Here is a 17,560-nt window from a genome sequence, read left to right on the forward strand (position 1 = left end):
TTTGTTCTTGCATTGTAAGACAGGGAGAACAGAGGCTCCCAATCCACGTTCTCTATCCCATTCATTATTTTATATACTTTTATCATGTCCCCGATTTCTCTCTTTTCAGTACTGTAACTCTGGATAATCTTACTCCCTATATAAATGCACAGTTTGGCAGTGGGGAGGAGACGGAGTATGTGAAGTGATCTTATCAGAGAAATGCTATTGGAGACAAAAATAAAAGCAGTTATTATAAATACCTCTTTATTATACTAGGAAATGCCCTTCTTGTTTTACATCCCAGCAGATATTTAAGACATGGAAAATGTATATAAACATTCACCATGATGAAAAAATAGGAACGTTTATGAACAATTCATCTCACCTTGAGATGATTTTGGAGAAGGTATAAAGAGGGGGTGTCTTATGTCTATAGAAAATACTATCCCTTTTCAAGTGCTGCAATGCTTCTATGAATGAGATGTGTACCACATTAACAGGATTAGAGATATTGCTCAAGAATTTTCTTCCCCTGAACAGATTTATAAACAGAAAGGGTTACAGATATGGTACAGGAGGCCTAACAAGAGCTCTTGATGGTCTTAGATAGTCCATTTCTCTGTACGTGCCTCCACTGATCCGACCAGACCTTCGCCCAGGATCTCAAAGTCTTCCAGGATGGCTTCCACATTGGGAACGGTGACTAGCTCCTCACTGCTTAGAGATGCCATCATTCTTCCTTTCATGTTGGATGCCTGTAATACACATGCATATGGGTTGGGCTAACTGACATCTGCATTTTTTTGCCCAGCAATGCTGTATTCTTCTCCGGAAGTTAAATCTCTAATGCAGGTCTGCACAACATACAGCCCGCGGGCCGATGCGGCCTGCGGAGGCTTACTGTGCAGCCCGCGGCGGAGAATCAAAGGGCTCTGGGCTGCCTGCAGCCGCGGGGAGCCCAGATCCCTTTAAATCCCAGCCACAGCCGGGATTCAAAAGGCTCTCGGCTGCCGGCAGCGGTGGGGAGCCCTTTAAATCTCAGCCGCGGCTGGGATTCATAGGGCTCTGGGCTGCCCGCAGCAGCGGGGAGCCCAGAGCCCTTTAAATCCCAGCCGCGGCCAGGATTCAAAATGCTCTGGGCTGCCCGCAGCGGCAGGGAGCCCTGAGCCCTTTAAATCTCAGCCGCAGCCGGGTTTCAAAGGGCTCTGGGCTGCCCACAGAGATTCCTGGCCGTGGCTGAGATTTAAAGGGCTCAGGGCTCCCCGCTGTCACGGGCAGCCCAGAGCCCTTTGAATCCCGGCAGCGGCTCCAGCGGATGGGCTGGGGCTGGGATTTAAAGGGCTCGGGTTCCCCTCAGTGGCAGGAGCTCTAATGCAACCCCTACCCACTCCTACTCTTCCGCAGTGAGCCCAACGTGACAAGTAAATGCTACCACTGTCCGGTCCCACCACTTCTCTTCCAATCCTGTCCCCTTTTGCTAGCACTGCATTCACTTTTAACAGCTCCTGTTATAGTGTAAACCAGAAGGCTGCAAAAGCGTCCCCTTCAGAGCATACACAACCAAGCAGCCCGTCAATATAGCAACAATGCAATTTCCAATCACAATTACCCCTAATACGTGCATGCTGAACACTGGAAAATTACTCACTGACCATCCTAGGAGGTGGGGACAGACGCAGGCAACCAAAGCATAGAGGGTGCCTTAAAGGTCAATGGGTCAAAGACAACCTGTCTGATCTGCCTTTGCTTTGATCTGTTACTGGGAGTTAAGAACCCGACCCAGCAAGATGGAATTATCTCCCTTAAGTCAATAGAGCTATTCAGATGTGTAAAGCTCGGCATGGGCTTGGGGGCATCATCTCATTTCATGGCAATCAATGACCAGATTTCAAAGCAGCAGCACTGCAGGGCAGCAAGTGCCCCAGGCGCAGAGAGAGGAGCTACACAGGCCCTACGAATTAAAGGGATGGCAGAACAGGCAGGGTGGTTGCCAGAAGAACTGTGGGCCATTAATCACAAGTTTCTTTGCGTCTTTGGTGAGTTCCTCATATAAAGCAGCATGAATCACATCCACGCCTGTGCATCAGACCCACCTTTACCATCCCCCAGGCACTCTTCAAGCTACGCCCTTGCTCCCAAATAGCTGTGCATGTTAAACTGTGTGGTGCAAACTCAGCATGAACTCTGGGATCCCAGTGCTACCATCCTGGACTGGTCAGTGGGGCTACAGACACTTGGCACTTCTGAAAAATCAGGCCCGGGGGTGTCAAATTGGGCAGCCAAAAAACACAGGCTTCCTTTGAAAATGACGCTCTTTGCCTCAGTTTCCCTGTCAATGGAGACAACACTCACCTACTCTCCACGAGGGCTAAGGAGGGCATGTGTGTTAGTGTTGATCAAAGGATGTGTGTATTGGGGGATATTATTGCCTATCGCAGTGTTCAGCAACCTTTCAGAAGTGCTGTGCCGAATCATCATTTATTCACTCTAATTTAAGTTTTCACATGCCAGTCATACATTTTAATGTTTTCAGAAGGGATCTTTCTATAAGTCTATAATATAGAACTAAACTATTGTTGTATCTAAAGTAAATAAGGTTTTCAAAATGTTTAAGAACCTTCATTTAAGATTAAATTAAAATGCAGAGCCCCCCGGACTGGTGGCCAGGACCCAGGCAGTGTGCATGCCACCGAAAATCAGCTCATGTGCCGCCTTCGACACCCGTGCCATAGGTTGCCTACCCCATGCCTAGTGGATAGAGCTCTGGACTGGAACTCAGGAGACCTGGGTCCTGTTCCTGATTCGGCCATTGGCTGGATGGCCTTGGGCAAGTCACTTCACCTATCTGTGCCTCAGTTTCCCCGAGTGTGAGATGAGAGGATACTGACCGCCTTTGTAAAGCATTTTGAGACCTGCTCAGAGACACTAGGTGACACTATTGTTACTACAATCCCCTCCAAACTTCCCACAGCACTGCAACAAATAACAAGAAACTAAAAGCAGAGGGTCAAAAACTCACCTTGAAAGGCTGGGGCTCGAAACTGGAGGGTTTCCACAAAACTCCAATCACCTCCCCGCCGTGCAAGTCATAGAAGAACAAGGCCAAGTCTCCAAAGGCCTCCTGGAAGAGGATTTGAAAGGGAGTCATGTCAGGCGTCACAAATTACATGTCACAAATCCTGTGTAATGCTCCCCAGGAGGGAGATACACCAAGGACACTGGCTCACAGCCAAGTAGGATCCGGTGAAAGATTCTTGCAAGTGCAGATTCTACAACTGTTTCATGGATCACCACATCCCAACTTCAATTAAAATGACCTGCTTTCCAGGGACTGGCCACCATGCTCCCCTGCACCTGTCCCACAACAGAGCCATACCAACTCCAATGCACTGGAGCTTGTCATGCAGGAGGGGGGCGAGATCTGCTAGCCACCGACTGCCGTAATAAATGTCACTACGAGGCAGCCACACCAGGGAAACCACTACAATATGTAATAGCTCCCTGCAGCGTAGGGAAGGAAGAGGGGACTGCATCCAGCAAGCAGCCCCCAACTATCAGGGTTTTCCTTTGGCTTCCCACAGCAGCATAAGGACAATATAAAAGGCGTTTAGAGCCCAGTGAAAGATCAATATGAGACTTCAACCTGTCCCAGAACTAAGACCTATCTCCTACTCTCTGGGCTGGACATAATAGAGAGATGCAGTCCACAGGGAGTACAGTTCCCAGCAGGCCGTGCTCCCCTGGATTGGAGGGAGGACCATATTGCAGAACCACATGGTTTGCAATTAGCCTGCCTGCCATGCACTGGCCTTCCTTGCTACCAAGTTTCTGCTCTAGTGAGGTTAACTTCTTTCTGCTGCAGATCACTCTAGAAAGTGGGGTGGGGAAGCCAGCTCATAAATGGACACAAATCAGACATCAGGAATTGTAACATTCAAAAACCAGGAGAGCATGTCAATCTCCTTGGACACTCAATAACAAGACTTAAAAGTGGCAATTCTTCAACCAAAAAAAACTTCAAACACAGACTCCAAGGAGAAACCGCATAAATGGAATTAATTTGCAAACCAGACATCATCAAATCAGGCCTGAATAAAGACTGGGAGTGGATGGGTCATTACAAAAATTATTTCCCCCCTGCTGATACTCGCACCTTCTTGTCAACTGTTGGAAATGGGCCACCTTGATTACATTGGCCTGATTAGCCCTACAAAAGTGATTTTTTTCCCCCTGCCTTGGTATTCACCCCTTCTTGTCAACTGTTAAGAATAGCCCACTTCCACCTTAATTGAATTGGCTCGTTAGCACTGACCCCCCCCCACTTGGTAAAGCAACTCCATCTTTTCATGTGCTGTGTATTCATAACTGCCTAGTGTATTTTCCACTCCAAGCATCCGATGAAATGGGCTGTAGCCCACGAAAGCAGATGCCCAAATAAATGTGTCAGTCTCTAAGGTGCCACAGGGACTCGTTGTAATCACTAGATCGGTGCACTAAACCTAATGCAGCTCCTTCCTGCAGTTCCTGTCCCCCCACAGCCGAACTCCCACACCAATGCTCCAGGTGCCCTGCCAGTCCTACACTGAAATTGCAGAACAATCACAAGGAAAGACTCATCCCCAGCAACACAGCGCCTTGGCTCACGGTAAACAAGACAATTTAGTTTCCTTTTAAAAGTCTGCCACCAGAACTGCCGTAATGCTCTGTGGGGCTCTGCAGGGACTTGCTCTCATGGCATGAATACTTCAACAATGTGAATGACCCATCAAGCCCATCCTCCCCCAAGCCTCCTCAGGCGGCTGCCTGGAACAAGGGTTCAGAAAGAACGCTCGCAAACAATGATAAAAGCCCCAGCTTGATCGCCCTGGGCCCATACAACCCAACTCTCACTGCAGCAGGCGTGAGGGGAGAGGGTCGACAACTGAGCTAAGTAAACAACCTCACGTGAGAGTCTACCTGAACGCATGCCACCAGACACGTGGGGAACAGGGATCAGCTCTCAGACACAGTGACAGGAGGAATCATAGAATATACTGAGAAAGCAGGACAAATCAGCGAGTTATCTTAAGTGCCTACACACAAATGCAAGAAGCCTGGGAAACAAGTAGGGAGAACTGGAAGTCCTGGCACAGTCAAGGAATTATGATGTGATTGGAATAACAGAGACTTGGTGGGATAACCCACATGACTGGAGTATTGTCATGGATGGATATAAACTGTTCAGGAAGGACAGGCAGGGCAGAAAAGGTGGGGGAGTTGCATTATGACTGCTCAGAGCTCTGGTATGAAACTGCAGAAAAACCTCAGAGTCTCTGGCTACGTAGACTCTCTCCTCAAGCCCTATTCTACCAGCACTCCTAGAGACACCACTGATTTCCTGAGGAAACTACAATCCATTGGTGATCTTCCAGAAAGCACCATCCAAGCCACTATGGATATAGAAGCCCTCTACACCAACATTCCACACACAGATGGACTACAAGCCATCAGGAACAGTATCCCCGGTAATATCACAGCTAACCTGGTGGCTGAACTTTGTGACGTTGTCTTCACCCACAACTATTTCACATTTGTGGACAATATATACCTTCAAGTCAGCGGCACTGCTATGGGTACTCACATGGCCCCACAGTATGCCAACATTTTTATGGCTGACTTAGAACAACACTTCCTCAGTTCTCGTCCCCTAACGCCCCTACTCTACGTGCGCTACATTGATGACCTCTTCATCATCTGGACCCATGGAAAAGAAGCCCTCGAGGAATTCCACAATGATTTCAACAATTTACATCTCACTATCAACCTCAGTCTGGACCAGCCCACACAAGAGATCAACTTCTTGGACACTACAGTGCTAATAAGCAACAGTTATATAACCACCACCTGCTGACCACTATACTTACCTACATGCCTCCAGCTTTCATCCAGACCACACAACACAATCCATTGTCTACAGCCAAGCTCTAACATACAACTGCATCTGCTCCAACCCCTCAGACAGAGATAAACACCTACAAGATCTCTAGCAAGCGTTCTTACAACAATACCCACCTGCTGTAGTGAAGAAGCAGACTGACAGAGCCAGAAGAGTATCCAGAAGTCACCTACTACAGGACAGGCCCAACAAAGAAAGTAACAGAACACCACTAGCAATCACCTACAGCCCCCAACTAAAACCTCTCCAGCGCTTCATCAAGGATCTACAACCTAGCCTGAAGAACGATCCCTCACTCTCACAGATCTTGGGAGACAGGCTAGTCCTCACTTACAGACAGGCCCTCAACCTGAAGCAAATACTCACCAGCAACCACACACCACACAACAAAAACATTAACCCAGGAACTTACGATTGCAACAAAGCCCATTGCCAACTCTGTCCACATATCTATTCAGGGGACACCATCATAGGACCTAACCACATCAGCCACGTCATCAGGGACTCGTTCACCTGCACATCTACCAATGTGATATATGCCATCATGTGCCAGCATAATGCCTCTCTGCCATGTACATTGGCCAAACCAGACAGTCTCTACGCAAATGAATAAATGGACACAAATCAGACATCAAGAACTATAACATTCAAAAACCAGTCTGCAAACACTTCAACCTCCCTGTTCACTCTATTAGAGACCTAAAATTCGCAATTATTCAACAAAAAAACTTCAAAAAACAGACTCCAATGAGAGACTGCAGAACTGGAATTAATTTGCAAAATGGACACCATTAAATTAGGCTTGAATAAAGACTAGGAGTGGATGAGTCACTACACAAATTAAACTATTTCCCCATGCTAATTTCTCCCCTACTGTTACTCACACCTTCTTGTCAATTGTTTGAAATGGGCCATCCTGATTATCATTACAAACAGCCTGCCGACATACTGTTCTGTGTGTGCCAACCACAGAAGGAAAGCAGCCATGTTCTTTGGGCTGCATTAAATAAAAGGCTGCCAAATTGTTGGGGTAGGATGTTACATTTGTATTAAAAGGTCATAATATAGTATATATCAAATGTATTAATGTATGTTTTAAGTTCATCCTGCCAGCCATCCTTTTTAAATAGCAAAAAGAAATGACCCTCTGGGGCACTAGTAGAAACACATCTGACAGACTGCCAGTGTCTGTACTGAATAAGGCAGGGAAAGACCAGAACAGTCTTTATGACTGATTATGGTCCCCTTTTGTTTTAGAATAAGTTCTATTATAAAAAAATGGGGTCTTGTTTCCTATATGCATTACAAACTAGACCCTCTAGTCTTTTGTTTTCTGTTTTAAGATCTAATAAATAAAAAATAGGATTCTAAATTGTGTTTATGTTAGTTAAATTTAAAAAATGCTGAAGATCCGAGCCACAGTGTAAACTATTTTAATCACAAAACTTAGTGAGATTTACTTTATAATGCCTTTCTTGCTCAATATACAAACACTGCTGTTTGTAAATCAAAAAATAACACCAATTAAAAAGTAACCCGTCAAACTATCAGCAAAATCCATTGACTTCAAACAAAAGGACCATTAAAAACAGGGTGCTTTGCCATGGGGCTTTGGGTTAGTCTTACCACAACTCCAAAAGCATAGGATCACAATCGACAGAGCCCAGCTCCCCATTGCGACCAATCTGGCTGGCCACTAAATTAATGCAGACTCTGGACTGGTAACGATAAACATCGACTGGCGGGACTGTGTGCACAGTGTGTATGTGTATATGCAACTAAAAAGGATATGCTAACTGCTGTATTCTCAATAAATGCAGTGTGTTGCCTTCTCCCCTATAAAAAAATCTAGAGTACTTTGTATGAGCATAGCAAAATGAATCAGCGAATCACACAAGACAGAGGTGGAAGAGCCCCATTGGACCATCTCCCTGACAAAGAAAGAGCTGTTCCATATAGTATTGCTTACTGGTGCACTGTTTTGTCTTGCGAATATCTTGCATGACTGAATTTTCACTCCTTTCTTTGGAAGATTGCAGAAAAATGGTCTGTCTCCCTACAGAGTCTGTGGAGCAATTTCTAGGAGGGTGTTGCAAACAGTGGAGAATAAAGAGTATATCAAGTGACTAATACATATCCTCTTAGCTGAGGTTAACCTCAGAGAGAAAGTGGGAGAAATATTGGAACTATATATGGGCGAGTATGTGTACATGCATACACGCACCCATCGGCACATCTGCCAGTATACTACAAGTCACTGACTTGTTTTGCAACGTGACAACAGAATTTCCTAAAGCTACTTGCCAGATTCACCAGTCAGAGAGGCCTTTATTCAGAACAGAAATATTTCCTTTCTTCTAGAGGGAAGGGTCCACAGATTCCATCATATCCAGGACAAAAACCTTCTTCATCCCCAGAAGTCTATTTTTTTCCTCCTCTCATTATGCATGAGCACATTTATTTGCCCACCATTGCTTTAAGGCAGAAATAAAGTTGCTTTGCAGTAGGAAATGTTCTGATTAAAATTTCTGAATCTCACTATGTTCAATAACTGTTAGTTAATTCTTGGAGAATTTAGTGCATGGAAGCATCTCAAACCTACCAGGATCTTCAAAGGGCTGGCCACGCCTATCCTTCCCTGAGAGTTCTGGTTCTGCCGCTTGGCAAACCGTTACAAGAGAAGACGCACTGCCTGGGGGTCTGTGGACCTGCCCACCAGAAGAAAGGTTTTTCCTTTTTTTTCCTGCACACAGAAGATCCACAGACCCCTTACAGTGGGCTGTCCAGGAGCAGTCTGCAGTCAGGGAGGGTTTGATATAACAAAACTCTATGCAGCTGAGTAAATAGACTTTTAATCCGTGGAACCACAGCATGCAGAATCCTTTGCTCAAATACTGCTTTTGAGAAGCTTGTAATACTTTGTAAACTTATGCACGCTACAAAGAGAGTCCATAAAATCTTTCAGTCCAGGAGGTAGCCACTGAGGAGCTCTGAGTTTCTGGCCTTGTAAACTTCTGTTTTGCACCATTGTATCCACCTGGACATGAATGAATGGAATAAAACAATGACCTTTCACCAACAGATGGAATAAAAGAAAAGGAGTCAATGATTTTCTGAACTCTTCTGTATCTTTGATGTAGATCTTCAACTCTCCCCTAACATCCAGGGTTTGCCAAAGGTTTTCAGTCGGATGTGGACAGAAAGAGGGGAAGGACTCTTTTGTGACCTCTGGAATACTGAATTTACCTTGGACATGAAAGATGCATTGCTTCTTAAAACTTTGTCCTGATGGAAGATGCAGCACTGTGGTTCTACTGATGAGACTCCCAGTTCTGAAACTCTTCTTGCAGAAGTGAGGGCTGAGTGCTATGAGGAAAACCACTTTTAAGGAAACAGGGACATTTATCACAGAGGTTCAAAGGGTTCTTAGTAAGCCATTTAGCACTAAGTTTAGGTACCAAGGGGGAATCCTGCAAACTGGAGTGGGGCTGACACGAGACGCTGCTCTAAAAAATCTGGCTGGGATATGATCTTTTGTTTTCCTGTTGTCAGAATCAACCTCTGCCCTCTGCTTTGTAGCCTCTGAACTGCGTTGGGGAGCACTGCAAATTGTGGAAAGGCAGACAGCAGCAGCCCTTCCAGCCACAGAAAGTCTGCATCCATGGCTACAGGTCAGTGAATCCTTCACCTGGGGCAGAAAGTGGGAATCTCTGCATTGAATTGGGAAGCAAATGGGTGACCGAGGGTTCTGAATATTAAGTCAAAGACCTCTGGATGAAGACTCCACTTCTCTGGCTCTCTCCTCTGTCTGCTCAACCACTCTGCCTTGGTGTTTAACTCTCCTCTTATGCCAAGAGCTCAAAAAGGGACAGAGGATTCTTTTCTGCCCACGAACATAACAGGCTGGTTTCTCGTAACATGGCCGTGGATCTGGTGCCTCCTTGTTTGCTGACAAAATCTACTGTAGCTGTGCTTGGACATAGTTAGAACATCTCTACTGCTCAACTCTGCGGCTAGTGCTTTCAGTGATAGCTAACTATGCTGAGCTCAAGCCAGTTAATACTACGTCAAAGCTCCTTCTCCATCCGTGCCTGTATGAATCTGTTCTTTGAACGAGCTCCCGACATCGACTGGAGAGAACTGCGGTGACCGCTCCGAAATCTTGGGGACGTATGAGTCTCTTGACTTCCAGACACCAGGAGAGGGATTTCCCAAAAAAGCCTACCCCCTGGATAAGCAGAAGAGGCTTCAAAGTCCCTCCTTAAGAAGGGGGTCCATCTTACCATCCATCTGGTCTTTGAGGAGGAAAATCACCCTCAGCTGGGATCACCATGTCTTGTACTAGGGATGGATCTATGAACATTATTGTGCCTCTGGGCCAGTCTCCATTGCCAGGAGACTGGTGTCACACCTGCTAGTCGCATTCTGCAACATGATCTTCCATGCAAAGCTGGGAGCCATTCACATGCCTGTCCCAAACCAGAGTGCTTCTCACACAGCAGCTGACGAGACAGGGCTGCATGCCCACAAAGCACTTGCTGCCCAGATCGAATGCTGCTAAAGCTGCTGCCACATGCCCACTGGGTGGCTGACAGGTGAAGTGACAAGGGCTTTGCCAGCGTGCACTGGTGAAACATGCTGCACTGTTGTTCTCTGTTTATGCACAGAGCAGGCTTCCCCTCGCTAACATGCCTGAAACCAACCCTGGAGAGACCATCCTCCATGAGCGAATAAGAACTTCAGTTCCCAAGGCTGGTTCAATCCTTAGTTTCCCTGCTGAGACTACCAAGGAGCCAATTAGTGCCAGCTGCAGTGGTTTCCACGTTGTGGACACCTGTGGCATCAGACTCATGTCACATAGGCTACCCAACAGCCATCATGTGCAGAATCACCTAAATGTGGACACAGCCATTCCCCTGTACTCCTCTTTTCTATCAGGCGCTCGAAGAGAGCTCTCTTTAGTGATCCCACTGTTCCAGCACCCACCATGGCCAGGTCAGGCGGCCAGAAACATTAAATTAACTGAACCACGAAGACATGGTTAGGGTCATCATTTGCACTGGAATTGCGAGGTCCCTACGCAGGGCTCCAGGTGCTATCTGCTATGGCGATTCTTTCACCAGGTGACATCCCCACTCCAGTGGAATAGAGATGCAGTCACTATATGCAGAAGATGGAGAGGTTCCAGTATCCAATTCCTGCAGTGAAAGCAATCTGCACACAAGATACCCACCCAGAGCAGCTGAGCATGCGTGCACACCCACCCCTGAGGCCTGCAGCCACACTTACCCTCAGCTCCTGGAGGTAGTACTGTACTGGATCATAACCCACCACTGGGAATGCAAGGGTCCTGACCAGAGCATCACTCCTCAGCATTCCCCGGCTGAACGACTTCGCCGGTGGGTCCACGCCCTCCAGGTGCCTGGGGATCTGCTTGGCATTCAGGTGGATAAGGATGTCATAGAAATCCAGCGGTGGGCGGAAGATCATCTGCAGCAGAGAAGGAGAGGGAGATAGGGGTAACACTGCTTGCAATATGCAGGATACAGTATAGGAGCCGTGGATCTCATGCCCAGGTATCCCGGAGGAGGGAATGATACCCCACCACGTTCTCAGCATCATTAACTCTTCAATGTCCCACTCCGGGCCAGCATCTGTTTCAGTACCTTTGCTGAAAGGGCTTTTTAATCAACCCAAGTGGTTACAGTTAGGGATGCAAATAGCGTTTTAAAAAAAGTAACTGTAGAAACTATTAAAATTATTTAACCGTTAAGGAGTTCACACCAGAGGTGGGGAACTAGGAGTGCGGTTGGGAGAGGGGTTTGCTGCAGCATCCCCATATTTGATGTGGGGCTTCCCTGCCAGCCCCATGTGTGCCCCGGGTCCCGGTTGCCAGGAGTCCTGGGCATAGGGCCCGCAGCCGAGTTCAAACGTTAACATGTTACCAATAAAACCAAGGCGTATCAGTTACCCGGTGAACATTTTACATCCCTAGTTAGAGTCGGGGACTGGGAGTGTGATCTGGGGACTGGAGCAGGAAGGAGGAGTCAGGACTTCTGGGCCCAACTCGCAGCCCAGCTACTGACTTGCTGAAAGACCACGGACAAGTCACCGAGGGCATGTCTGTGTCAGCCGACTCAGGCTCAGGGGGGCTCAGGCTGCGGGGCTGTTTCACTGCTGTGTAGCCAAGCCAAGCTCTGGGACCTTCCCACCTTGCAGGGTCCTGGAGCCCAGGACCCAGCCCGAGCCCTGAAGCCACACTGCAATGAAACCGCCCCATAAGCCCGAGTCAGCATGGACCAGCAGCAGGCGTCTAGTTGTGCAGACACACCCTTAAATCTCTTCTTGCCTGGGCTTCCCCATCTGGATAGTAGAGTTAAATTTTATCTACCCCATAAAGCATTTTGACAGCCCCAGAATGAAAGATCCTAAGAGCCACAGACTATGGTTACAAAGCCCGGGTCAGCGGCATGCAAGATAGTAACTCCATGCATGTCACTGCAAACGAACCAGATTTACATTACAGGGGGGAACAGAGCAGCCCTCACTAATAGGTGCAACCAGGGCCGGGAAAACCCTCCAGCAGAGTCAAGCAATATGTGGATAACGCTGATGGAAAGATTTAAATCCAGTGTCTCAAACACCATGGGAAGCTAAGTCAGGGTTTCTCTCGGTGTAGGACAGCCGCTGTGCTACTTGCTCAGGACATGTCTGTGGGAGTCATGACAGATTAACATCCTTTCCATTCCCTCTCCCTTTAGATTATTCGTCAGCAGGCCAGGGAAGAAACCCCAGCATCCTAAATGCATTCATTTCTGGTGGGTTGCATGCTGCAGCCTCCTCTCTGAAAAGGGAATCAGAGGTTTGTGCCAAGTTCAAACAGAGCGAGCAGTAAACAATTGAAAAAGAGGATTCCTGGAGCCATGCTCAGTGTCGCCTCCTACCTCTCATCAGCCTGGGATTTTCTCTCTGCTGCAAGGTCACTTGAAGCCAGCCACGGTGATGGGAATAAAATGCACTGCCTAGCTGCTCTTGTGCAGTCTGAACTCTCTCACCCACCCACAGTTTGCGAAGAGCCAGTCGCAATCTGGTCACATCGGTTGATCAGAGCAGGGGAGAGGGCGGCTGCTTTCCACACCAATCTGGGCTCCCAGGCCTGCTGAGAGACCAGGCCACTGTGTGCTGGCCAGGCGGTGGGAAGAGGCCAGCTGGGCTCTGCTTCTCACTCCCCAGCCCATTGAAGCCCAGGACCCTCAGGCAGCCCTGGCCAGAAGATCTGACAGTAGCCTTCTTAGGGACCAAGCATATCCTCTCCCATCCTGGCTAGGAGGCGGGTGGACCCCACGGGGCTTCCTTTGTGTGTGAGACGAAGGTAAGGCCCAGGAGACAGAAAACTGATTGGGAGAGGGAAAATGTCAGGGACCTTCAGGGGTGCAGTAAGGAGGCACCCAAAGATCATGGAGGTCAAGGGTGACATTGGCTAGGGAGACAAAGAGGATGTAGAGTGGTGCAGACTCCCAGCATCAACAGGCTCCCTGCAGACGGCATGTGGAGCTGAACTAAACTGAAGGGAATCTCTAGGGCTATGTAACACAATGAGACATTCCCCACTCTCATAACTCCCTAGCCACTGTGCCTGGGGACGTGGGGATTCCATCTCCGGCCTTCCACCGCCCCAGTGCTGCAGCCAGGCTGTCAGAGGACAGTTGAGTCTTCAACCACGCAGACGGGTTTATTATTAACAGAGCAGAGCGATGCTGGACGGATAAATATTTGGACAGAGAGGAGATGTGGGGATTTGGCCGCTGCTGCGTTAAAATGGAAAAAGCAACTCATCTGTGGAATAAATGATGTCGCCAGCCACTGCCCCATCAGCATAGGAACACACAGGTTGGGGAACGCTGCTCAGGAAGGCGTGGATGCTGGTCAGCAGCCAGGCTTTGGGGAGGGTAACAATCAGACAGCCCAGAATTCTTAGCGGCTCTGTGGCCTAGCCTGCAGGGCCAGGCGAAAGAGTTATTCAGACTCAGCCTCCCCCCGGCCCCGCGAGAAGCTGCTGCAGAGCATCTGCCAAGGTCCCTTTCCAGGTGAAGGGCCTCCAGGCCTTTGGCTTGCTCCATTTGGCCTGCTCTGCCCTTAGGGAGACGGAAGATAAGAGAGAAAGAGCTTGGCGAGTGGTCCTGTCTAGAGAACAGGGCCCTGGGAAGATTTGGCTTCTGCAGGAGCAGAGATATGATGGGCAGGAGATTTTGTTCAGTGCTACCTTGCAAAGGAGCCTGAACAGCTAGGATGCTAATGGAGAAAAGCAGGGCGCTGCCCTGGCACAGTCCAAGGCAGAGTGAGACAGAGGAGGTGGTGCTCAGCCTCACAGACCAGTCTGAACCACAGCCCCAAGTGTCTCAAAAACATGAGAAAGGTCAGGCTGCAGCACGGCCTGGTTACTGCAGCCACTCCCTGCTCTGCATTCCATCCCTTCTGATTCAACCGAGAAGGCTGCAGCTCACAGCAGCATTTTACAAGGCGTTTTTCCTCCACGGCCCTGGAAACCGTATCCTCTGATCTCCCCAGAGAATGTTACAGCTCCAAGGGTAGACGAGCAAGCGTCGCCCACGCTGCCCTGCTAAAGTACCTCAGGGCTGGAGGGACCACCTCTAAGACAGAGAGATGAGTTCCATTTTCATAGCCATTAGATCCTCAACTTTCCTGTTGAAACTGCCAATGAAGGAACCAACTAAGGTCAAGCCCCATGGCTGGGGCATTGTGATGTTAAGACCCAGCCACAGGGAACTCAGTTCCACCAGTTCCTTTCACTAGCCACAGCTCCGGTTACCTCTCTGCTCTGTCCTCAAAACATGCAGCTGAAGTTTTGGTCTGAGAGTCATATCAACCACACACAGCTAATTTTCAGGTACTGCCAGATCCCTCCAAGCCACTGTCCAAAGTAAAGGAAGCTAATTTAAGCCAGTCTACACACAAAGTTGCACCGGTTTAACATAGTACAACATCACACTTTTAGTTGAAATAGCTTCAATTCTGGTGGGCAGCCAAGCCATTAGCCTGATGAAACAGATTAGCCACACTCTGGCTCTACCTTTTTGTACGGCTGCCCTGTTCAGTAATGGAGAAGCCAAGCTACAGGAAGTTGGCAACTATAGCAGCCAGCTCTGCTAATCTCTTTGGGGATGAATAGTCCTTTTGATCCACTCAGAAGACCACATCATCCATCCACGATCTTCTCTTTTTCTGCCTCATGTTCCTCTGCCATTAACTTTCCTTCCAGTGCCGATAAATATGCATCACGCACTGAACCTCTTAAAAATATGCCCTGCAATTCAAATCTCTCTTTTCATAAGATTTCTAACTAGCATTTCCTGATTTCCAACCATCTCCGATACTTTTTCCCTGGTTGTGCGGCCTATCCAGGATATTTTCAGAATTTTTCTATAACACCATAAGTCGAAGGATTATATCTTCTTTATTCACGATTATTTGAATGCCCATGTTTCACAGTCATCATTTAACACAGACCAAAAGTAAGTTTAAAAGTCAGACTTCAGTCTTCAGATTTCTCTCTCTCATCAGATGTTTATTTTTCCAGGATGTCTTTTTTTCTCTTGCTATGTCTGTGCTAACTTCAGTATCCAATCTTCCATCTTCTGTAATAATGCTTCCTAAGAAGTAATATAGTTTCTCACTTGCTGTACGGTTGTGTCATTCACTGGAACACTGCATGTTTTCCCAGGATCCTTGCATATCACCATAGTTTGTCTTGTTCAGAATTCTTTGAGGGGGGTCAATAAGCATGTGGAGAAGGTGGAATCCAGTGGATAGATTGTATTTAGATTTTCAGAATGCCTTCGACAAGGTTCCTCTCAAAAGCTATTAAGCAAAGTAAGCTGTCATGGGATAAGAGGAAAGATCATGGATTGGTAACTGGTTAAAAGAAAAGAAACAGGGTAGGAATAAATGGTCAGTTTTCAGAATGGAGAGAGGTAAATGATGATATCTTCCAGAGGTCTGTACTTGGCCCACTCCTATTCAACATATTCATAAATTATCTGGAAAAAGGGATAAACAGTGAGGTGGCAAAATTTGCAGATGATACAAAACTACTCAAGATCGTTAAGTCCCAGATAGACTGCAAAGCGCTACAAAAGGATCTCACAAAACTGGGTGACTGGGCAACAAAATAGAAGATGAAATTCAATGCTGATAAATGCAAAGTAATGCACCTTGGAAAACATAATCCTAGCTATACATATAAAATGATGGTGTCTAAATTAGCAGTTATCACTCAAGAAAGAGATCCTGGCGCAGTTGTGGATAGTTCTCTGAAAAACATCCACTCAATGCACAGTGGCAGTCAAAAAAGCTAACAAAACGTTGGGAATCATTAAGAAAGGGATAGATAATAAGACAGAAAATATCATATTGCCTCTATACAAATCCATTGTACTCCCACATCTTGAATATTGCGTGCAAATGTGGTCACTCCATCTCAAAAAAGATATATTGGAATTGGAAAAGGTTCAGAAAAGGGCAACAAAAATTATTTGGGGTATGGAGCATCTGCCATATGACAGGAGATTAATAAGACTGGGAATTTTCATCTTGGAAGAAAGACGACTAAGGAGGGATATGACAGAGGTCTATAAAATCATGACTGGTGTAGAGAAAATAAATAAGGAAGTGTTATTTACTCCTTCTCATACCACAAGAACTAGGGGTCACCCAATGAAATTAATAGGCAGCAGGTTTTAAAGAAACAAAAGGAAATATTTATTTATACAACGCACAGACAACCCGTGGAACTCCTTGACAGAGGATGTTGTGAAGGTCAAGACTTTAACAGGGGTCAAAAAAGAACTAGATAAATTCATGGAGATTAGGTCCATCAATGGATATTAGCTGGGATAGGAAGGGATGGTGTCCCTAGCCTCTTTGACAGAAGCTGGGAATGGGCGACAGGAGATGGATCACTTGATGATTCCCTGTTTTATTCATTCCTTCTGGGGCACCTGGCATTGGCCACTGTCGGTAGACAGGATACTGGGCTGGATGGACCTTTGGTCGGACCCAGTATGGCCGTTCTTCTGTTGTCCACACTAAACTCTAGATCAGTGGTTCTCAGCCATGGGTCCAAGGCCCCCTGGGGGGCCACCAAACAGGGCCAGCATTAGATCTCTGGGGCCCAGGGCAGAAAGCCAAAGCCTTGCAGCATGAGGCTGACGCCCATACCCTGAGATCTGCCACCCAAGGCTGAAGCCGAAGCCTGAACAATATAGCTCTGCAGGGGCCACTGTGGCATGAGGCCCCAGACAACTGCCCTGCTTGCTACCCCTTAACGCCAGCCCTGGCTTTTACATGCAGAAAACCAGTTACTGTGACACAGGTGGGCCATGGAGTTTTTATAGCATGTTGGAAAGGGCCTCAGAAAGAAAAAAGATTGAGAACCCCTGCTCTAGACTATACTCCCCTGCTATATTCATTTATCATCTCCATTAACTTCATCAGACGTTCTGAATCCCCAACAGCACTGTGTCAATCTGCATAGCAAATTTTAACAACCCATTTTCCATTCATCTTAATGCCCTTTCCTGTTTCTCAATTAATTTAATAAAACAGTCACTATAAAATGTTGAA

General features: G+C 47.1%; 1 protein-coding gene across 2 annotated transcripts in view; it reads right to left on the bottom strand.

Annotated features, from left to right (window-relative positions):
* Window positions 1–220: 220 nt before the first annotated feature.
* The window catches only part of NOL6 (nucleolar protein 6), a 64,623-nt gene continuing 47,283 nt past the window's right edge, over window positions 221–17,560 (bottom strand). Inside the window, exons 24-27 of one of the 2 annotated variants that reach the window (XM_030566216.1) lie at window positions 11,207–11,407; window positions 9,164–9,283; window positions 3,002–3,103; window positions 221–737 (exon numbers count right to left, since the gene is read on the bottom strand). In XM_030566216.1, coding sequence (XP_030422076.1) covers window positions 585–737; window positions 3,002–3,103; window positions 9,164–9,283; window positions 11,207–11,407 — 576 coding nt within the window. In that variant the 3' untranslated portion in view covers window positions 221–584. The remainder of the gene's footprint in view (window positions 738–3,001; window positions 3,104–9,163; window positions 9,284–11,206; window positions 11,408–17,560) is intronic. The other variant, XM_030566217.1, reaches the window with a different exon arrangement.

This window comes from Gopherus evgoodei, chromosome 6 (assembly GCF_007399415.2).
Source record: "Gopherus evgoodei ecotype Sinaloan lineage chromosome 6, rGopEvg1_v1.p, whole genome shotgun sequence".
NCBI classification, from domain to species: domain Eukaryota; kingdom Metazoa; phylum Chordata; order Testudines; family Testudinidae; genus Gopherus; species Gopherus evgoodei.